This window comes from Bombina bombina, chromosome 4, assembly GCF_027579735.1.
Source record: "Bombina bombina isolate aBomBom1 chromosome 4, aBomBom1.pri, whole genome shotgun sequence".
NCBI classification, from domain to species: domain Eukaryota; kingdom Metazoa; phylum Chordata; class Amphibia; order Anura; family Bombinatoridae; genus Bombina; species Bombina bombina.
The window spans coordinates 685,553,899-685,578,012 of record NC_069502.1 but is presented as its reverse complement, the minus strand read 5'-3'; the positions used below and the strand labels follow the sequence as shown (position 1 = coordinate 685,578,012).

At 35.4% G+C, this 24,114-nt stretch overlaps 1 protein-coding gene across 1 annotated transcript; it reads left to right on the top strand.

Annotated features, from left to right (window-relative positions):
- Positions 1-23,972, top strand: PPIL6 (peptidylprolyl isomerase like 6). The gene is made up of 8 exons (XM_053709144.1): positions 1-93; positions 3,297-3,392; positions 4,861-5,049; positions 6,356-6,418; positions 7,624-7,771; positions 12,104-12,160; positions 13,517-13,652; positions 23,366-23,972. The coding sequence occupies exons 1-8, from the start codon at positions 22-24 to the stop codon at positions 23,475-23,477; spliced, it is 873 nt and encodes a 290-aa protein (XP_053565119.1). The 5' UTR covers positions 1-21; the 3' UTR covers positions 23,478-23,972.
- The last annotated feature ends 142 nt before the right edge of the window (positions 23,973-24,114 follow it).

The window sequence follows — 24,114 nt, the reverse complement described above, 5'->3', positions numbered from 1 at the left end:
ACAGCGGAGCAGCATCAGATCATGGCAGCACAGCTGGAAGTTGTTGGTCTTCTTAAAGAGCCCCCTTTTCACATCGCTAAATGTGCAGCTGAGGTAAGCGAGTAAATCTCAGCTCACCAACATAGAGAATTGTTTTATTTATCGATCAGGGAGAAGTTCCAAAGCCTGAAATGCTACCTTTGCAAGTGTGTCTTCCTGCTACTAGTACTTATGCTATTTTATTTTTTTATTATTTCCTTCTGACAAATTAAACAGATATCCTAGCCCGAGACTAAACCGTACTCAATAATGCTGTTAAAGGGACAGTCAACACTAAAATTGTTATTGTGTAAAAAGATAGATAATGGCTTTACTAACCATTCCCCAGCTTTGCACAATCAACATTGTTATATTAATATACTTTATAACATTTAAACCCCTACATTTCTGCCTGTTTCTAAACCACTAAAGACAGCCTCTTATCATTATCACATGCTTTTTTTATTTGCTTTTCACAACAGGAGACTGTTAGTTCATGTGGGCCATATAGATAACATTGTGCACTGCTCAAACCCCAGGAGTTATTTAAGAATTAGCACAACACAGCACTAATTGCTTGGCTAAAATGCAAGTCAATAGATAATAAATAAAATGTCATGTGATCAGGGGGCTGTCAGAAGATGCTTAAATACAAGGTAATCACAGAGGTAAAAAGTGTATTAATATAACTGTGTTGGTTATGCAAAACTGGGGAATGGGTAATAAAGGGATTATCAATCTTTTAAAACAATAAAAAAAAACTATTGTTGACTGTCCCTTTAAAATTGACTCGATTTTTTCCCTAGCTTGTTTTATAGTTATTGGAGGGGTTTTTAAATGTAACCGCCTGTCTCAAGTTTATTCTTTCATCTTCTTTATTAGGTTAATCAGTTTGAACAGTGATTTTCAACCATTTTTTTTTGCCGTGGCACACTTTTTTACATTAAAAAATCCTGTGGCACACCACCATCCCAAAATTTTACAAAATCACACATTGTAGCCTAATACAGCATATATATACAGTGTGTATATATATATATATATATACAGAAAGAAGTGCACTCACAGGAACGAACAACTGGCTCAATACCATTGTTAGCCTGTTCTATGGCGATTTACCACCTGGGTGCAGCTTTTTAGCCCAGTAATGCTTTTCACAGAGTAGAACTTTCCTGTAGTATATCAGTCTGATCCCGCCTATTACGGTCAGTCCAGCGCCGAAATACCAGGCAATTCCTCTCTGAACAAGGAACACAGCAACCCCAGACGATCGTTTCGGCCTTCATTGGGCCCCGTCAGTGAGGTGTAGCAGTATTCCTCTAAGCACACTGAGCAAGGAGTCCACGTCTGGTTGCCCCTTTTTCCCATAGGGAGACTAAATACATACAGAAAGAAGTGCACTCACAGGAACGAACAACTGGCTCAATACCATTGTTAGCCTGTTCTATGGCGATTTACCACCTGGGTGCAGCTTTTTAGCCCAGTAATGCTTTTCACAGAGTAGAACTATATATATATATACACACACACACACACACATACTGTACTGTGCTGTCATGCCATGCCTCCTACAAACTATACGTGACATATTGACATTCATTCACAAACAATCATAATGATTGTCTGTGAATAAATGTCAATATGTCATGTTTGTAAATGATGCCTGACTGTCTGCCTGATGAGCCTGTCACATACCTCCCAATACTTAAAAATTTGAAAGAGGGACACCCCCGCACTGGGAAAAGTGTTATCTGTGGATGCCCAAAGTAAAAAACAAGCAAAATTTAAAAAAAATGTCACACTGTTGTCAGTCTGCCGTGGCACACCTGAGGATCTCTCATGGCACACTAGTGTGCCACGGCACACTGGTTGAAAAACACTGAGTTTGAATATGGTGCCTGTTGCTGGTGCTATCTTGTGTCAAACTAGCTCATACTATCTTCATTCTGCAAGGCTCCAGGGGTGTCAAGGGTATTAAAGAGACATGAAATCCAATGTTTATCTTTCATGATTCAGATAGAATATATAATTTTAAACAATGTATTTCTATTATCAAATTTGCTTAATTCTATTGGTATCCCTTGTTTAAAGAGCAGCAATACACTACTGTGAGCTAGCTGAACTTATCAGATAGACATAGACAAGATACATATACGTGCAGCCACTAGATATGTGCATTTGTGCACATCTTTCCATAACAAATCACAAAGAAGGTGGCCACAAGCCGTATTTGGCTTTTTTCTGAGCCGCAGTTATTCTTGTGAAAGCACAACACACTGAGATCTGTGCAAATCCAGATTTCAGTTTGTTGCACGTTCGAAGAATAATTACGGCTCAGAAAAGTGCTTGTGGTCTCCTTCCGTTTTGTTAAGAATGCATATATCTAGCAGCCACCGATCAGCAGCTATCTCCCAGTAGTGCTTTTCTGCTCCTAAGCCTATCTAGTAGGTGCACTTTTCAACAAAAGATACAAAGAGAATAAAGCAAATTATATAAAAGAAGTAAATTGGAAAGTTGCTTAAAATTGTATGCTCTATATGAATCATAATATTTCATTTTTTTCTTTACTATGTCGTTAATGCATCATTCAAGCATAAATGTAGGTTGTACATAAATTTATGTTGTTCTTCTTGCGTTGCATTTTGACTTTAATGTCCCTTTAACAGGAGTGTTGCTCTGGATCACTTCCTTCAGTGTTATATACTCACTTTAATGTTGTTCACTGCTAGTATAATGAAGAACTGTGTTTTTTTATAGCTGTTTGTTTTTTTGGGGGGGTTCTGATGGACAGTGCTCCTGAACAATTATATATATATGGACATTTTTTTCTAACACACAGCTTATATTTATTCCATTTTGACAAATGTGTCTTTAAACAATTTCTCAAATAAAAAGAGAAATTTTAAAAAATAGAAATCAATCAATAAATAAAAAGAATATACAGTATGTGGACAAACCCTGGATTCTGCATGGGCAAGGGATCAAGGTCTCAAGTTAGAGGGTACCTGGTTCAGGATAAATTTGCATAAACTTTAATGACACTGCAAAATATCTACATCCCCTGCCTGTTCTCATGTCTGTGATGTTTTTGAATGCCGTCATATGCTTTAAATATTGATTGTCTTAGCTCTAGTACCTCTAAAGGGCATATTAGCATTGGTAAGTGATTTGAAGGGGCATGAGCCAAGCTATGGAAATATATTATTTAATTTCCAGATTTTCAATTTGTTATATTATTTTTTATTTATTTTCAAAAACTCTCTAAAATTGTCTCATAGGAACTGAAAAATACATTCCCAGCTGAATTTAAAAACCCCATCTTGACTCCTTTGCTAGAAAGTGCTTGGCATGACTACGTAAGGAGGAAAAAGAAGGTATGACTAGTCTTTTTAATTTTATATTTAATTAATCAGGCATATTATCTATTTATTCAGAGAAAGTAACTCATTTATTGTCTCTCTCTGAGATCTGATTTACTGCAAGGCCCCTCACACAATGCACGAAAAGAGTTTAGTTTGGTGGGTTTTCCAATGCCTTGGTGGGGGGGGGGTAATAGTTTAGTTTGGTGGGTTTTCCAATGCCTTGGTGGGGGGGGGGGGGGTAATAGTTTAGTTTGGTGGGTTTTCCAATGCCTTGGTGGGGGGGGGGGGTAATAGTTTAGTTTGGTGGGTTTTCCAATGCCTTGGTGGGGGGGGGGGGGGTAATAGTTTAGTTTGGTGGGTTTTCCAATGCCTTGGTGGGGGGGGGGTAATAGTTTAGTTTGGTGGGTTTTCCAATGCCTTGGTGGGGGGGGGGGGTAATAGTTTAGTTTGGTGGGTTTTCCAATGCCTTGGTGGGGTGGGGGGGTAATAGTTTAGTTTGGTGGGTTTTCCAATGCCTTGGTGGGGGGGGGGGGTAATAGTTTAGTTTGGTGGGTTTTCCAATGCCTTGGTGGGGGTGGGGGTAATGTAATGCAGTGTATACCTTTCAACATTTTAATAATATGACCTGGTACCAGGCAGCCAGAAACAGAGTTCAGGAGGTAAAAGGATGATGAAGTCTGATAAGTCTAGTGGTATAGTCTGGCAGTGGGCTTGGTTGAGTGTTCAAGAGGCAGGATTTGGTTGGTTTAAAGTGGGGTTTTGGTCATCCCAGGTTACATTAACAGAAACTGAGACATAAATAGAGGAGCAAGCGACAACGGGAGAGAGCTCCATAATGAAGACCATACAGATAAATGCAGCTGGTCAATTAATTTAAGCCTGGTGCTTAGTAATAGTTTGTGGGGGTTCTTGCAATGTCATGTATAGGATACAAACGAAAATACAAATTAGACTACAGTAACTAGCATTTTGATTTGTATTTGCTTGAAACACTGGTGTTAACACTGCAAGGTAGTTGTTTCATGTGAAATTCCATAGTTCCATAGGAGAAACTATATCCATCTTTTGTGTTGAAAACAGCACAAATATACAGTTCTCATACACAACTATGATCCCTACAATGTTGTACAAACTGTAGCTCTTAGACGTATGAAATTCTATTTAATTCACTGATCACATAATTCATTGATGTCTGGGTGTTCACAAACTGTGCAGTAAAATTTGAAGTTATAGAGATTGAGTTACAAATAAATTGCTTCTGATTAATGATTTTTTATGGAGATCTACATTCCAATTGCTTCTAACATGTTCCACCACAGAATTAATGTTTTTCTATAGCTGCAAAATATAATGCAATGTATACTGTTAGGCTTCACAGAACATTTAAATATCCTATTTTTTAAATTTGTCATGTATTAAAATGCTGTTTGAAAATGTATATATTTTATTGGAATTGTGCAATTTCTTGGATTTTTTTCAGGAACTCAAAGGAGAAACCTGGGAGTTTTCCTCCAAAGTAATGTGCTTCCTTGATGGCAGTCTTCTAGGAGATGAAAGAGACTTGTTGAAATGGGCAAACGTTGCATGGGGTTACACAGATTATAGACCTTTAGCTCTGTACAATGCATTGACTGAGGACTTTTTCTGCAAGCATATGAAAAGCACCAAAGTGAGTGGAGTCAATTTCTCAAAAAAACAAAAAAACTAAACATATACTGCATTTGATTCCCATTGGTTCTAAGATGTAGCTGCTTTAATTACAGATGACATTAACTCACATTGTGTGATATCTCAGAGAACATAAATCATAGTGAGATTTCTTTGAAATTAATATGCACGCATTTTGAGAACAGATGAGTATTGCTTTGCTTTTAGAGGAAAGCAAGAGCAATAAGAGACAAAATGATTAATGACAATTTTATCTTGAAGATACTCACTAGAAAGGACACTTTAAAAGGAACATATTCTTGTGGTTTGTGTTCACATTGCCCCTGTACATGAATCTAATTAAAAATTTAGATTTTCTTCTATGGGAGTAAAAGAGTTAAATATGTATTCAACTGGAGAAAACTATTGATCGGAGCCCTCTTGTAAAAAAAGGTATGTGGGCATTACATCAAAGGAATTCAGAGCATAGTTTGGAGAACATCTGAGTATTATAAGGACTAGAAAAATGATCATTCAAAAGGTGATAAATTGACCTCAGTAGCTTGTCATTTTACAAGTTAATGGAATACATGAGTTAAAAAAGTCATACCTTGGTTTAAAAAAAATATAAAAAAATGATGTTATTACAAACTGAAAGTAAATGGAATTTTTGTCTAAATACGCTTATGCAAAATAGTCTGAATGATCAGATTGCCTAGAGCTCTTTCTTTTAACATGATATAGCATGACATTTATTTTGGGACAGTATATTGCTTACTTAGACGTCTTACCTTAATAATTGTTATATATTGAATATCTTTAAATCCAACAATGGTACCGCTGTCTAGGGATCTATAACATATATCTATTCTCCAACAGAATGTTGTTTTCTTGAAAATATACCAAAATAATATACTCTTCAAACCTACTGGTCAGAATTTCCAAAACAGTTTATTTTCTCTTTTTTTTTTTTGAGGGGGAAAACTTACATTGTATCCAGAGGTATAGCTTGTGGACAATACATTTATTTATTTATTAAATATTTTACCAGGAAGGATACATTGAGATTTCTCTCATTTTCAAGTATGTCCTGGGTCAAGTATGGGAAGTATTATCTGCTGTTAAAAATACTATGATTTTTTTCTAGATATTTTTCTATATAGGTTTTTAGTTAAAGGTACATTAAGTGATTCTAAATATATTTTCAGTTAATAAGTTTTAAATATTAAGTAATTTTGTGACATTTATATCAGTAAATTTCCAGCTGTTTTTTAAAAAAAAAATTTAATACATTAATCAGTGATATTTGTTGTAATTTTATTTTACAGCATGTTTTCGTGTACATGGACATTGCAATTCAGTCAATACCTATTGGAAGACTATTGTTTGAGGTAAATTGTTTTTGTCTTAAAATTAGCAATGCAATTTCAGCACATATTTTTCAAATACATTTAAAAAAAAATGTGTTTAGATTACACATATTGGAAAAAAAAAATCAGAAAAGTAGGAAAAGGAGCACCAAACATCCTATTAAAATTCTCTTGAATACGTGTGTCTTGTTTGGGTAATTGAAATTGAGTGTTACAATGTTCCTTTGAGTGATATGATCTATATAAAATCTCTCCTCAGTACATCTCTGGTGCCATAATGCCTCAAATATTGTCCTTGGGGGCCAATATTTCTAAAGCCTTCTTTGCTCTCATTTATCCATCCCATATTACCGAAGTTCTCAATTATTACTTATTTGCTTCTTGTGGCCTCTGCTGTTGTATTTTGAGCTGCATGGTTCACAATGGGAACTATTTCCTTTATGCCGTTTGAGTTTCATATAGCAATACAGCCAGTCAGTAGTGTGTATATACTCCAGGCCCATGGCCTCACCATAATAAATGTCTGGCTCATGGATTTTGAACATATTTGAAGAGTGCTCCTTAAGATTAAATTTGTTAGGATGTATTTCTATACTTAATAACCTTCATATGTCTTTCTACTGTAATAAGGTAAAGACATTGGGGCCTATCTATCAAGCTCCTGCAGGCTCGCCAGAAACAGCAGTTATGAAGCAGCGGTCACAAAGACCGCTGCTCCATAACCTGTCCGCCTGCTCTGAGCAGGCGGACAGACATCGCCGGAAATCAACCCGATTGAGTACGATCGGGTTGATTGACACCCCCCCTGCTGGCGGCCCATTGTGAGCTGCTGGTGCAATGCTGAATATGGCGAGCGTATTGCTCGCCGTATTCAACAAGATCTGGCGGACCTGATCCGCACTGTCGTATCAGGTCCGCCAGACCTTGATAAATAGGGGCCTTTACCTTAGTAAGCGGATTTATGGATTTTTTTTTAATTGTAATTCCAACACATTCTTTATTTATGTTGAGTATTTTGTAGCTTGTAATGTAGGAGACTTGTTTTCCTTTAGGAATCCTCAATAAAACAAATGAGTTTCTAAAGCATCTCTACAAACTCAGAACAGCTCTAAACAGTCTCAGCATGGCATATAATTGTGTGAGAAATTGTGTGAGAAAAAAACAAACTAACAAACAAAATGGATCAGTCTGCCACCATAACTGAATAAAATGTCCTTGTTCTCCAGTTATTTACAGATATATGCCCTCTAACATGTGAAAACTTTAAGACTTTGTGCACTGGAACAGCTGGCACCTCTCAAAATGGTCTTAAATTATATTACAAGGATTGTCTCTTCCATCGTATTGTAAAAAATGGCTGGATACAAGGAGGAGGTAAGATGATAGAAACCAGAAAATTGAGGTTTTCTTCACTGACTACAATCCAGGGGGAGACTGAAGTAAAGAGGAAAGAAATGAGAACAAGTATTTGATTCTTAAAGGGACAGTCTACTCCAGATTTTTTTGTTGTTGCAAAAGATGGATAATCCCTTTATTATCCATTCACCAGTTTTTATTACCAACACTTTTATATTAATACAATGTTTACCTCTGTTATTACCTTGTATCTAAGCCTCTGCAGACTGCCTCCTTAAAGGGACACTGAATCCAATTTTTTTTCTAGCGTGATTCAGATAGAGCATGCAATTTTAAGCAACTTTCTAACTTACTACTATTATCAAATTATTATCATTCTCTTGGTATCTTTATTTGAAATGCAAGAATGTAAGTTTAGATGTCGGCCCATTTTTGGTGAACACACTGTGTTGTTCTCGCTGATTGGTAGGTAAATTCACCTACCAATAAACAAGTGCTTTCCATGGTTCTGAACCAAAAAAATAGCTTAGATGCCTTCTTTTTCAAATAAAGAAAGCAAGAGAATGAAGAAAAATTGATAATAGGAGTAAATTATAAAGTTGCTCTATCTGAATCACGAAAGAAAAAATTTGGGTTCAGTGTCCCTTTAACTCAGTTTGTTTGACAGACTTGCATTTTAGCCAATCAGTGCCATCGCTCCACGGGCGTGAGCCCAATGTTATCTATATGGCACACATGAACTAGTGCTGTCTAGCTATGAAAAACGTTCACATGCATTCAGATAACAGGCGGTTAGAAGAGGGCTTAGAAATTACCATATGAGCCTACCTAGGTTTAACTTTCAACTAACAATATCAAGAGAACAAAACAAATTTGGTGATAAAAGTAAATTGGAAAGTTGTTTAAAATTACATGCCCTATCTGAATCATGAAAGTTTAATTTTGACTAGACTGTCCCTTTAATCATCTTTTTTAGAGTTTCAAAAACTGTTTTTATTAAAACTGCACACAAAAAATGTAAACATAAAGAGTGGCATTCTTACATATGAACAATATATTGACTGATACATTTGTATACAGATTTTCCAATAAGTTCTGTGGAGCAATGTCTGTGCTGCAAAATAACCAGTACAACTTGCATGATTCATAACACTTCTTTATATGCTAATTATTCATTGTGTATAATGTTTAAACTCTATCTTTAGGTTATGACAATATCTGGTGCTTTCTACAGACCTTTACATTAAACAATGAGAATAAAATAGTAAACTGAGATGAAAGGTTTTTTTTTTGCAATGATATTACTTTTTTTTTTACATATCCTGATCACGTCAAACAAGTACTATTCAGACCCATCCTAAACATAACTTTTCTTGATTCTACCACTACCTTTAACTTTTCACCCGTCTCCTTAATTCCCTTTACCTGTAGCAGTTATTATATGATCACATAACATACTTTCTCTCAACAAATGCTTTACTTGACTCTCTCCCAAAACACTTAAAGGCCACTGTAAGTAAATATTTTCTATGCCTGTTACTAACTAACTACCCCAAATACGCTTTTTATCAATAGCATTTCATTAACATATCTCTACCGTATATCAGAAATCTTGTCTGCAAATTTAATTGTTTTCCAAACCCACTCCGTGGGTATCCTTTGCTCTGTACCAATCTGTTTATAATACCTAGGTTTCAAAATGGCGCTTTAAACACAAAGTTATTGGTTTAAGTATTTTGAACACTCAGTGCTGAAAATAGTGGGCAGGATAACGTGACATCATCGGCGAATAAAAGATATAACTTTTAGAATGTTATGAAACTTCGTTTTGGAGAAAATATAGGTCAGTAGGTTTTAATTCATGTTTATTAACTTTAATATGTTAGTTGTTTAGCTTAAAAATTATAACAGAAAGTAATCCTTTAATTGAAACTGCTTGCACAAACTGCTATCTGCTAAGGCAAAGGCATCTTACTTATGCTTGTAAACCTTTATGCTGCAGTCGATCATCCTCTACTCTTACAAAACCTTCAGTCTTTGGCATCTGAGACATAACTCTCTCTTGGTTCACTTCATTCCTCTACAACTGGTAATTTACAATTCCTTTAAATAGCATATGGCTGAGTCTCTGCCTCTCTCTGTAGGAAGGCCACAATGATCTCTTTTGTGCTTTGCCTTTCTCTTTTCATAAATTCCTCCCTTGGAAATGTATTACTTTATTTGGATTCCAATAACACCTCTATGATGATGACACAAAAATCTATCTTTTTTTCCTGTTATTTCTCCTCCTTTACTAAATCAGGTAAAAAACCGTCTCTCTGTAAAAACCTCACCCAACCTTCAGCTCAATCTCTCAAACACTGAGCTTTTTATCCCCCTTTCTCATGGACACCCTACACCAGAAATCTCTCTTGCTGTGTGAGACTTTGTATTCAAAACAGGTCCACTGTTTCAGTGTCAAACTGGACTCTGCACTCTCCTACATTCCACCAATACAAAACGTATTAAATATTGCTGTGCCCATGTAATATCTCTAGAATTTGCCCTTACTCAAGAAACCATAAAAATTAACTCACACATTTAGTCTTGTATTGACTACTGCATTTTACTTCTATGTGGTTTTCCCTTCTCCTGTCAGTCACTGCTGATTCACAATATGCTTTAGAATCCAATTAAAAAGTGTCCCTAACCTAAAAAGCCCTTAATGATCTCACAGTTCCACTCAAGGTACTCCTAGAACTGCTGTCTTTCAGCTAGATTGCAAGTGTTGCGTTATGGTGCGGTACTGCTATACCGCTGAAAAATTGGCCATTGCGCGTGGAATGGCAGGTCTGCCGTATTACAAGTTGTGGCGGTATAGCTATACCGTAAGCATTTTAACCTGTAACGCAATGATCCATTCCACACTCAAAAAATGAAGTTTTGAGTGTGGGATTTTCCATTGCGCCGTATTACAAGTTGTTCAGGCAGGCTATAACGCTAGCATTATAGCTTATACCAAAAATGTTTCACAAAATCCATAACGATATTGTACACTAACACCCATAAACTACCTATTAACCCCTAAACCGCCACCCTCCCGCATTGCAAATACTATATTAAATTCATTAACCCCTAATCTGCCGGCCACCCACATCACGACTATTAAATAAACCTATTAATCCCTAATCCGCTGCCCACCCACATAGCCAACACTATAATACAGTATTAACCCCTAAACCACCAGCCCCCCACATCGCAACTAATAAACTAAACCTAATAACCCCTAAACTGCCAGCCCCCCACATCACAACTAATAAGCTAAACCTATTAACACCTAAACTGCCAGTTTTTGGGGTTTCTTGCAATGTCATGTATAGGATACAAAAGAAAATACAAATTAGACTACAGTAACTAGCATTTTGATTTGTATTTGCTTGAAACACTGGTGTTAACACTGCAAGGTAGTTTCATGTGAAATTCCATAGTTCCATAGAAGAAACTATATCCATCTTTTCTGTTGAAAACAGCACAAATATACAGTTCTCATATACAACTATAACCCCTACAATGTTGTACAAACTGTAGCTCTTAGACGTATGAAATTCTATCTAATTCACTGATCACATAATTCATTGATTTCTGGGTGTTCACAAATTGTGCAGTAAGAAGCAGCAGTCATTAGACCGCTGCTTCTCACACTTTACACCACCTCTGAGGTGGCGAGGGAAAATCACAGATAGCTTGCTCGCTTGCTCTCAGTGATTGACAATCCCGTCTCTCACGTGATTGGTCACAAGAGAGAAGGGGTGGGTTTTAGACGCTCACTTGAGCATGTAATTATACATATGGTCAGAGGATCCGGTTCTTCTGCTGCCCGCATGTAGCGGAAGGTGAGCGGACAATGTCTGAAGCTTGTCCGCTCGCTGCTTAGTACATAGGGGCCTATATCTCACTTGCATAACTTCAAGAGCTCTTTGAAAATCTATCTTCATCCTAACCAACAAAAATAAATTGTGAGCTGAGTTGTTTCACTGCTGTAACTAAACTAAAAAAACACATGACTTCCCCACAACTTCCACCTGCATATTGTAAGCTGTTTGCAGCAGAGTGCATCTTAGGTAGTTTTGTTTAGTCTGGTTATTTATCTATATTTTTATTACCCAGCACTATGGAATTTAATGGTATTTAACAAATAAATGATAAGAATATGGAGAAAATAATGAACACATGATTTAGTAGCTTAGTTGCTGTTGGAAGTTCAAGAACAAGTGTATAGAAAATTATATTTAAAAAAAAATATATATTTAAAAAAGGTACTGTTGTTATATTTTCAGTTGCTATTCACATTAATATCTCTTTTATTAATAGATATATTGTCCGGAAAAGGAAATGGAGGTGAATCTATTTTTGGAGAAACATTTGGAGGTAAAATTTTGTTTGTCATGTTTGGATTTATGGTAAGATACTTTACACCTAGGTAGGAATGCACTTATTAAGAAGGAGGGCAAAAAATTCTAGATTTTTTAAAATAAAAAACTATAATGTCCTCTATTTTGAGGGCATTTGGGGTACTTTTAGAAAATTAACCAGAGATCAGATCTCTGGTTAATTTTGTGAGCGCTAATTGCTACCACAATAATGGTAATGGATGGTTAATTATCGCACGCCCCCAAGTGGGCAAATTTGCCCATTTGCGGGAGCACGATAATTTAGCGCTCCACTTGTAATCTAGCCCTTTGTTTATAACATTTTAATGAAGGGTAATACCATTGCTATCCTCTTTATGTATAATAGGACTTCAAACCTTACTTTGTAACAGAAGAAAAAAAAAACATTTCTATGGAAAATAGAAAATATAAACATATGTCTTAACTCATGTCTGAACACATTATACGTTAATGGATATTCCAGTATAAAAATAAAGTACTCTATTTAGTTCATTTAATTTTTAGCTATCTTACTATGTGGTTAATACTTGAAAATGTACCCACCTAGCATGCTCTTGTGTCACTTCAAATAAGGATATGGCCAGTGAGACAATAAGGAGAACATACTTACATATGCTCCTTTCACTTGCACATCCTTATCTTTCAATTGTACTGCTCTCTGCTCTGGTGAGATTATCTAAGGAGTCTCAACAACACTGAGAGGTCTAACAATTTTAGAAAGGAAAGTTCTACCTTGAGAGGTGTTTATGCAGTAGGAGAGACATATACATTACAATATAGTGCTCATAAAGATAGAATATTATTGAGAGGTAAGATGAGGGGCACTTGGTTTAGTTCTAGAGAGACAAGATAATGAGGTCTCATTTTCGTGAAAGAATAGCCTATTTGATTGGGTTATAGTTTCAATTAGTAGAAACAACAATTTCATGTACCAAAATAATCGTAAATTTATACTTCTCCATACATTTTAAACTAATTTATTGTAGTGTAAACATTACAGTAATGAGTAATGTAAACTATAAGCAGTAAACAGCCAAATAAACAAGAAAAAGTACAGTAAAAAACACTGACAAGATGCAGAAAGGTACCACGTAAACTTAGAATAAGAAGTGCAGAAGACAAAGTAAAATGGACTACGATAAGATTTCTTAAGGGTTGTATAAATCAAGGCTTACATAGAGGGTTAGAAAAAAGTTTCTGTTTTTGACAGGTTTTAATGTATCAAACAAAAGTGATGCCCATTGTAACTGTTTATACATTTTATAGTTTAGTTATATATGTTGCTCCTGCACTTGTTATAGAGAAGTTGTAAATTGTTAATTATTTTCTGCAGATGAAAATTATGCAGTATCCCACAATAAGCGAGGAATTCTTGGAATGGCCAATAAAGGACGTCATTCAAATGGTTCACAGTTCTACATCACTCTGCAGGCTACCCCATACATGGATAGAAATTTTGTGGCTTTTGGGTAAGTCGTTAGATCATCATTCAAATATTTAATTGAAAAAAAATATACAATTATGAAGAGGGTAAGCTGAAAAGGCACATTTTTTCAGATGTGAAAGGACACAAAACACTTTGGGCCAGATTACGAGTGGAGCACAAATGTTTGCGCGGATCTGGTTTTCACGATATTTTGCGCACAAGTTAAATTGCTCTTGTGTTACGAGTTGAAAGTAAACGCGATTGCTTGAGCACAATTCAAGTTAACGCTCGTAAAAAAATTTACGGATGCTCAGTACAACCAAAAAACCTCAACGCGTTTCGCCGGTGACACCACGGCTTTTTCAAGAGTAATAGGTTGTAGTCTGTTTATGTCCTTATATACCCATTCGCAAGGCTCCGATTGGTCTCAAGAAATCACACATGCGAGTTGAAGATGGGATGGGCAAACGGACAAATACAGGTTAGTATATTAAAAAGTGGTGATCAAACATTAATTTAATACAGTAAAAATAAAACAATAATTTAATACATGAAAAATTCATAATCCATAATATAATAATGCACAATATTAAAAACATCATAAGTAAAAAAATGAATGAATGGGTTAAAACAAGTTTATGAAAGACCATTTTAAAAACTCATGATGGCTTAAAACTGGATTACAAAAGCACTTATCATAGAAAACAACTATTATATAATTAAAACTATTTATTAAGTTTGTTTGGGTTAAAACAAAATTACAGGAACACTTGGACATCAAGATCAATATTCAAACCGAGTGGAGCCAGGCTTCTCAACTTGTATATCCACTTGGTTTCTTTTCTCCTTAAATGTAATAATCTGTTTGAAGTTCCAGGGGGTACCCAATCGATAATTTGTACATTTAAACCCCTGGTATCGCTACCATGTACTGAGGTGAAATGGACTGGTACACTGTGTTTATCAAACTTGGTTTTAATGTTATAAAGGTGTTCACTAAACCTTTTAGACGTTTTTCTTTTAGTGTGACCAATATAAATATGGTCACACTTGCAGGAAAGAAGATAGACAGTGTATGTAGTTTGGCAATTGCACCTATGTTTCATACTAAAAGTCTCAGATCCATTGTAATTAAAGAAAAGGTCCCCTCTCTTAACACATTGGACAGTTAGGTTTATTACATTTAAATGTACCTCTAGGGGCTGATAACCAGTTTTGTAAACTGCCTCTACATGTAGATATTTCTTCCCTATTTTCCCTTAATTTGCTGGGTGCTAGATGGTTTTTAAGGTTCTTATTCTTCTTAAATGTAATCGTTGGTCTATCACCTATTAAATTACCTAGAATGGGATCAGATTTTAAGATACCCCAGTATTTAAAACCTTACTGATTACAGGGGCCCCTTCATTGAAACTAGTTATAAAACGTATTGCATTCATATTACCTTTGGAATCTACAGTATTATTAAAACTAATAGGAAGATGTTTCTTACTTTTAGCCAGAAGTTTTTTTCGATCACAGTCAGCAGCCTTAGTTTTAGCTTTATTTAAAATATCTATATTGTAGCCTTTCTTAATAAATTTTTCATCTAATATGGAGGTTTCCTTCTCAAAATCCTCAAGATTAGTACAATTCCGTTTAATACGCATGTACTGACTCACTGGAATGTTATTCTTTCAGCTCTTTAAGTGAGCACTACTCGCATGAACAAAACTGTTTTTGTCAACTGCCTTTCTGAAATTCCGGACAGATACTTTATTGTTTCTTTCATCCACAAAAAGTTTAATATCAAGAAATTCAATACTCCTACTAGAATTGTTACCACTAAACTGTAAATTATAATTATTCTTATTAATATAATTAGTAAAATTAGCTAAAGATTCCTCAGACCCTTTCCACAGAACTATTACGTCGTCTATGTATCTAAAGTATTCCAACATATTATTTTTATATGGATTGTTGGATAAAACTCTTTTCAAAATTATCCATAAAAAGATTCGCGTACGATGGGGCAAAAGTCGTCCCCATCGCCTTCCCTTTTAATTGTAAATAGAATTTTCCCAAAACCTCAAAATAATTATGGGATAATATAAATGAAATAGAGTCCAATAAAAATGCAAGATGGATTTCTGGAATATCATATCCAAGAAATGCTTCTTTAACAGCCTCTAATCCCTTACTATGAGGAATAACAGTGTATAATGATGACACATCAAACGTTGCCCACCTTAGATCATCTCCCCAGGTCCGTCCCTCAAAGATTTTAATTGTCTCTGCGGTATCTTTAAGATATGCCTTATTTTTAACTACTAAGGGTTGCAAAAAATGGTCCACATATTTGAACAAGTTATGGCACAGAGAACCAATACCCAAAATAATGGGGCGTCCTGGTGGGTTCACAAGATCTTTATGGATCTTGGGAAGATGATAAAAGGTGGGCACTGATGGATCTAAAGGTTTGATGAAATTAAATTCCTCCTGGTTGACAATACCTTGTTCCTTAGCCTTTTTTAATAGATAATCCAATTGTTTGGAAAAATCTATAGTGGGGTTGAAAGTTAGGCATTTATAGGTTTGCTGATCACTTAAAATATTATGTGCTTCTCCTATATATATATCACGATTCTGAATCACCAAACCACCGCCCTTATCTGCAGCTCTTATCACCACATTTGTATTCTTTTTTTAGTGTGTTCATGGCTATTCTCTCTTTAGTTGTGAGATTATCATTATATTTATTTAAATTACATTTAGTTAATTCAGACTCAAGATCCCTACAAACTAATTTATTAAACAGAGAAAGTTGTTCACCTTGCATGTGATGTGGATAAAAGCGTGATTTGCCTTTAAAATCTGTGTGTCTTATCTGCAAGTCCTCTTCATACAAAGAGAGGTCAAGCAGATCATTACAACTATTAGGGCTATCTACTTCTAAGTTGGAAAATTCCATATTAAACCCAGTTTCTGATTCTAAACTTTTAAGTGTGCAGAGTGTTTGAATATCTCTACCCTCCAAATAGTTATTAGTGTTTGGTTTGTCATAGCTCTTTGTATCTTTAAAGAAATATCTCTTAAGTGTCATCTTTCTGATGTACTTTTGAATGTCCATATACACCTCAAAATTATTGGGCTTCGATTTTGGGGCAAAATTGAAGCCCTTTCCCAATAACCTAACATCATCATTGGTCAAAACTACATCAGAAAGATTCACAATGTCTTTTTTCATATGTTCTAGTTCTGCCTTCTTTTGTTCCCTCATTTTATTGCCCAGTAAGACATTCATACCTATGCTTATATCACTCCATCAATTGCTAATTCCCACTTGTTCAGATATATGTATAAACCATATGTAACAGCACAGTGTATGATGAAGCAGAGATGAAATGGAAATGTGACAATGGTTAAAAGGAGAATATACGATTAGTTGAAAGAGAAATATAAGTTAAATTGGGCAAAGATGACGCAGAAGAGAGATGAGTACAGTAATTGGAAACATTGGGTCATAGGATAAAGTGGAAAACAAATTGCAGCAGTGATACATTCTAAAGTAAAGTTATATAGGGCCTGATTATGAGTGGTGCCCTAGCGATATCGGGTTTATTGCGCATCGGAAGTAGCTTGCATATTACAAGTTTAAAGTAAACGTGATCGCTTGAGTGCAATTTAATTTAACGTGCGGCGGGATAGCGTGACCTCAAAGCTCTGGTTAACTATTATGCTCGAATAAAAGGTGTCACAAAACACATCAAAAATACATTTAAAAGTACAGTTACACTCATAATAACACTATCTAATAAAAAGTATTAAAAAAAATGGATAAAAAAGTTATAAGGGTTCAAAGATATGAGGTCTCAGGTATTAGAAAAAAAAGGAATGCAAAGGGCTTTCATAGAGATGCATACATATACATGTCTAAATATGTATATGTATGTATCTATATATGAATATATATATGTATACATATGTGTATATATATATATATGTGTATATATGTATTTACAGACATATATAAACACATATAAGCACATAAATACATATAGAGACATATATAAGTGCATTGGAGCCCTTTACAGTCAAGTAGATGAAAACATGTAAAAGCATATTATGCAATATTCATATCTAATAAAGTGTTTAACTATGTATTAACTGTAAATATTTCACATTCCAATGTTCTTCACATAGGGGAATATGTTCAAAGTATTTTTAAATAAATATTCCTATATTTATCTATACCTATATATAAAATTTACAAAAAATACCATCAGATATACAATACTGTGTAAAAGACTTCGGCCGTCATTAGATTTTTAATAGTATAATGACCATATATAATTATTTCTCAGTCTCTTTATTAAAATACTACCAGAAATACAGGATATTTGGATGCAGTATTAAAAGACAGAAAAAAAATCAGAAAAAAATGCTTCTATAGGCTAAAGTGTGACCTCCCCTTACACTTAAGCAATAGCAGGAATCTGGCTCTCGTAAACCTTAATGGAATAGGATAAAGGGATAATTAATCTCATTGCTAGCACCTGTATTTGTCCTACTATTTAATGTCAAAATGACTGCTGTGAAAAAGGTATATTACACCAGGTTTGTGCAAGACATGCTTGAGCATTACATACACATGTGGTATGAGTTTAATTAATTGGAAGCTTGCTAATAAGACTAACTTTCAATCACATAATTCCATTCATAATGCCAAAGATCACAGAATTTGACAGACATAAAATTATACTTTTGCATCAGCAAGGCCACTATCAAAGGGAAATCGGCAACTAAAACAAAAGAAATTTGAAGAATCAGGAGAGGTCAAGGACAAAAAAAGGACTGGAAGGCCAAGAAAACTTTCAAAATCTGATGAGAAGTTTCTCAGAGTTTCTTCTTTGAGAGACCAAAAGTCCAGCAAGGACCTGGTTTAACATCTGGCAGCTTTATTGGGATGCCAAGTTGACCTTTCTACAGTTTGAAGAAGCTTGATCAAGAATGGTCTTTGTGGAAGGGTTGCAGCCATGAAACCACTTTTTTCAGAAGGGGAAAAGGTTAAAAGGCTAAGATATGCTAAAGCTTACAAAGATTGGAATGAAGATAAGTGGAAAATTATGCAGTGACAAATCCAAGTTTGAAATGTTTGGGTCTAATCGTCGACAATATGTGAGAAGAAGAGTTGGAGAGAGATGAAAGAATGAGTGCTTGCGGCCTTCAGTCAAACATGGTGTAGGGTTTGTCCTGGTTTCTGCCAGTGGTGTTGGCATATTGCCCGAATTGATGAGATCATAAATGCTGAAAAGTACAGACAGGTTTTAATTCATTATTCCATTACTTCTGGAAAGTGCGTGATTGGGAATGGTTTTATTTTCCAGCATGATAACAATCCCAAGCACACTGCTAATGCAGTGAAGTCATATTTGAAGATAAAAACAACTGAAAAACCCCTGAGAGTCATGGACTGGACTCCACAGATTCCAGACCTAAATTTTATAGAGGCAGTATGGGATCACCTGGAAAGAGAAAGACAACCTAAATCTAAAGAAGATATCTGGGAAGTGCTGAAATATACCAGAAGATTACCTCAGAAAACTTCAGGACAGTCTCCCCAAAAGAGTTCAAGATGTGCTTAGTGCCAAGGGAAGTCACACTAAAAACTGACTTTTGCCCGAAGAAGCCATTTTGTTTAGAAAATTGTGATTTTTTTATATTTTGTGTACTTATTTCCTGTATTTTCTGTTTGTATCTTAATAAAGAGACTGAAAAAATATATGTATGGTCATTAAAACTTTGCTAAAACAACAAAGCTGGTGGTGGCCTAAGACTTTTGCACAATACTGTACCATCAAATGACCTTGCAACCTTTTCTCTATCACCAATAGACTACAGTGAGTGCAGAATTATTAGGCAAATGAGTATTTTGACCACATCATCCTCTTTATGCATGTTGTCTTACTCCAAGCTGTATAGGCTTGAAAGCCTACTACCAATTAAGCATATTAGGTGATGTGCATCTCTGTAATGAGAAGGGGTGTGGTCTAATGACATCAACACCCTATATCAGGTGTGCATAATTATTAGGCAACTTCCTTTCCTTTGGCAAAATGGGTCAAAAGAAGGACTTGACAGGCTCAGAAAAGTCAAAAATAGTGAGATATCTTGCAGAGGGATGCAGCACTCTTAAAATTGCAAAGCTTCTGAAGCGTGATCATCGAACAATCAAGCGTTTCATTCAAAATAGTCAACAGGGTCGCAAGAAGCGTGTGGAAAAACCAAGGCGCAAAATAACTGCCCATGAACTGAGAAAAGTCAAGCGTGCAGCTGCCAAGATGCCACTTGCCACCAGTTTGGCCATATTTCAGAGCTGCAACATCACTGGAGTGCCCAAAAGCACAAGGTGTGCAATACTCAGAGACATAGCCAAGGTAAGAAAGGCTGAAAGACGACCACCACTGAACAAGACACTCAAGCTGAGACGTCAAGACTGGGCCAAGAAATATCTCAAGACTGATTTTTCTAAGGTTTTATGGACTGATGAAATGAGAGTGAGTCTTGATGGGCCAGATGGATGGGCCAGTGGCTGGATTGGTAAAGGGCAGAGAGCTCCAGTCCGACTCAGACGCCAGCAAGGTGAAGGTGGAGTACTGGTTTGGGCTGGTATCATCAAAGATGAGCTTGTGGGGCCTTTTCGGGTTGAGGATGGAGTCAAGCTCAACTCCAAGTCCTACTGCCAGTTTCTGGAAGACACCTTCTTCAAGCAGTGGTACAGGAAGAAGTCTGCATCCTTCAAGAAAAACATGATTTTCATGCAGGACAATGCTCCATCACACGCGTCCAAGTACTCCACAGCGTGGCTGGCAAGAAAGGGTATAAAAGAAGAAAATCTAATGACATGGCCTCCTTGTTCACCTGATCTGAACCCCATTGAGATCCTGTGGTCCATCATCAAATGTGAGATTTACAAGGAGGGAAAAGAGTACACCTCTCTGAACAGTGTCTGGGAGGCTGTGGTTGCTGCTGCACGCAATGTTGATGGTGAACAGATCAAAACACTGACAGAATCCATGGATGGCAGGCTTTTGAGTGTCCTTGCAAAGAAAGGTGGCTATATTGGTCACTGATTTGTTTTTGTTTTGTTTTTGAATGTCAGAAATGTATATTTGTGAATGTTGAGATGTTATATTGGTTTCACTGGTAAAAATAAATAATTGAAATGGGTATATATTTGTTTTTTGTTAAGTTGCCTAATAATTATGCACAGTAATAGTCACCTGCACACACAGATATCCCCCTAAAATAGCTAAAACTAAAAACAAACTAAAAACTACTTCCAAAACTATTCAGCTTTGATATTAATGAGTTTTTTGGGTTCATTGAGAACATGGTTGTTGTTCAATAATAAAATTAATCCTCAAAAATACAACTTGCCTAATAATTCTGCACTCCCTGTAGTCTCTCTGGCTACAAAGAGACATATTTATAGTTTCTTAGTCTAATCTAATGACATCACTAAGTATAAACAAAAACATGTTTGTGTCCTTAGATGCATCTCTATACAGTTCTATGGTGTATCTTGTATTTCATTTAATTTATCCTTACTTAAAACTATTATAAAGCTATATAAAACTTTATTTGAGGATTACAGAGAAATACAAATCCATTTTTTTGTAATTATTAGCACAGAGTAACTGCAGAGAAAAATAAATCAACACTAATTCACTCAATCATTTTTGATTACATTCCTCTGGCATTTAGATAATTAACAGAATAAAGATAGAAATACATTACTTTATTTTAACAGATAAACAACAAATTATTTTAGCAGTTATATTACAAAACCATTACAAAACTTTTTTTTTTTCTTTCCCTAGAATCATTTCTTTAATATGTGTAAGAAGAAAAGAAATGATTTTACCAAAAAATTGAAATACATTCATGTGCATTTTAATTTTCACTTTTGTGTCCCCTTTTTAAAGGGACACTGTACCCAATTTTCCTTCTTTCGTGATTCAGATAAAGCATGACATTTTAAGCAACTTTCTAATTTACTCCTATTATCAAATTTTCTTCATTCTCTTGGTATCTTTATTTGAAATGCACAAATGTAAGTTTAGATCCCGGCCCATTTTTGGTGAACAACCTGGGTTGTCCTTGCTGATTCATCCACCAATAAAAAAGTGCTGTACAGAGTACTGAATCCAAAAAAAAAAGCTTAGATGCCTTCTTTTTTAAATAAAGATAGCAAGAGAATGAAGAAAAATTGATAATATGAGCAAATTAGAAAGTTGCTTAAAATTACATTCTCTTTCTGAATTACAAAAGAAAAAATTTGGGTTCAGTGTCCCTTTAAGTGCTTATATATTCTACACTTAGGTATGTGCACGGGGAACTGTATGTTCTACACTTAGGTATGTGCATGGGGAACTGTATGTTCTACACTTAGTTATGTGCACGGGGAACTGTATATTCTACACTTAGGTATGTGCACGAGGAACTGTATATTCTACACTTAGGTATGTGCACGGGGAACTGTATGTTCTACACTTAGGCATGTGCACGGGGAACTGTATATTCTACACTTAGGTATGTGCACGGGGAACTGTATATTCTACACTTAGGTATGTGCACAGGGAACTGTATATTCTACACTTAGGTATGTGCATGGGGAACTGTATATTCTACACTTAGGTATGTGCACGGGGAACTGTATATTCTACACCTAGGTATGTGCATGGGGAACTGTATATTCTACACTTAGGTATGTGCACGGGGAACTGTATATTCTACACTTAGGTATGTGCACGGGGAACTGTATATTCTACACTTAGGTATGTGCACGGGGAACTGTATATTCTACACCTAGGTATGTGCACGGGGAACTGTATATTCTACACTTAGGTATGTGCACGGGGAACTGTATGTTCTACACTTAGGTATGTGCACGGGGAACTGTATATTCTACACTTAGGTATGTGCACGGGGAACTGTATATTCTACACCTAGGTATGTGCACGGGGAACTGTATATTCTACACTTAGGTATGTGCACGGGGAACTGTATATTCTACACCTAGGTATGTGCACGGGGAACTGTATATTCTACACCTAGGTATGTGCACGGGGAACTGTATATTCTACACCTAGGTATGTGCACGGGGAACTGTATATTCTACACTTAGGTATGTGCACAGGGAACTGTATGGCAGTTGTTTTGCAAGAATGCTTTTGAGCTCTAGATTACAGCAGTGTTTTCTCAATGTAAAAAAGCATTCTTGCAAAACTCTTACTCTAGACAAGGGGTTTTCAAACCTAGCCTCAGACCTCCCGAACAGATTTTTTAGGATATCTGAACTGGAGCACAAGTGAAATAATCGTCTGATTAGTAAATATGGTTATTAACCTGCTCTCACCCAAAGTAATCCTGAAAATCTGCCCCTTTTAGGGAGGCCTGAGCTTCTGCTCTAAACACATTCACAATTCTGAGCCTACCTATCTGCTTTTCAACAAAGGATGCAAAGAGAATGAAGTAAAAGTTGCAAATAGATATGTGTTTTTTTTTTACTTATACAATAAACTGGTGGTCACAAATATTTGGAATACGCCATTCCTTTTTTGGAATAGATATTATTACTATTATTATTATTATCATCATTATATAAAATATATATATATACCTTGGTTTACATTCTACTACTGACTGTTGCAATTAAGGTTCAAGAAATGTGTCAAGGTTTTTTATAATTTGATGTTTTTTTCTGCATTTCAGACAACTTATTGAAGGTAGTGATGTCCTCCAGAAAATAGAAGACATCCCAACATACAATGAGAGGCCAAATCTGGATTGCAAGATTATTGACTGTGGCATTTTTACTCCGTGAATGCAATATATCTGTAACATTTATAGTGTTACTTTACAGAACATCAATACTACTACCGTCTTTATACCATCAGAATAGCCCTGCAAATGATATTACTTTACATTATTAAAAAGTTGTGCAGGTATTCTTTAAATCTGTATAATATTTAATGCTGATTTATCTAAGGTAAGCAAGATGCACCATTTTTTTTAAATGTTATAAAAAATATGTATGGATTACAATGGTATATCATGCAATATGAAATAACAAAAAAAATATTATTTACAAAAAAAGGGAAAAATAAACACAGCAAAACTCTTACATTACTTTCAGAATCTATACAAATGAATAATAAAGCGTCAGTTAAACAAAACACTTTCCAGTATATACTTCCAGTATCAAAATGTGCATCCTACTAAACATGTGCAAAAGTGCACCGTATATGCATTTTCTGATTAGTTAATGGCTGTCACATGATATTGGAAAATTGAATTAAATTTTAAATTTGCCAAAAAATATTCTACTGCTGTTTTCAAATGATCAGTTATTTAATTCTACTGTATATGGTGGTCCATTAAAGAAACATTAGACACATATATGTTTAAATCATATTAAATATTTTTGTATGAAAAAACAAAATTTATGCTTACCTGATAAA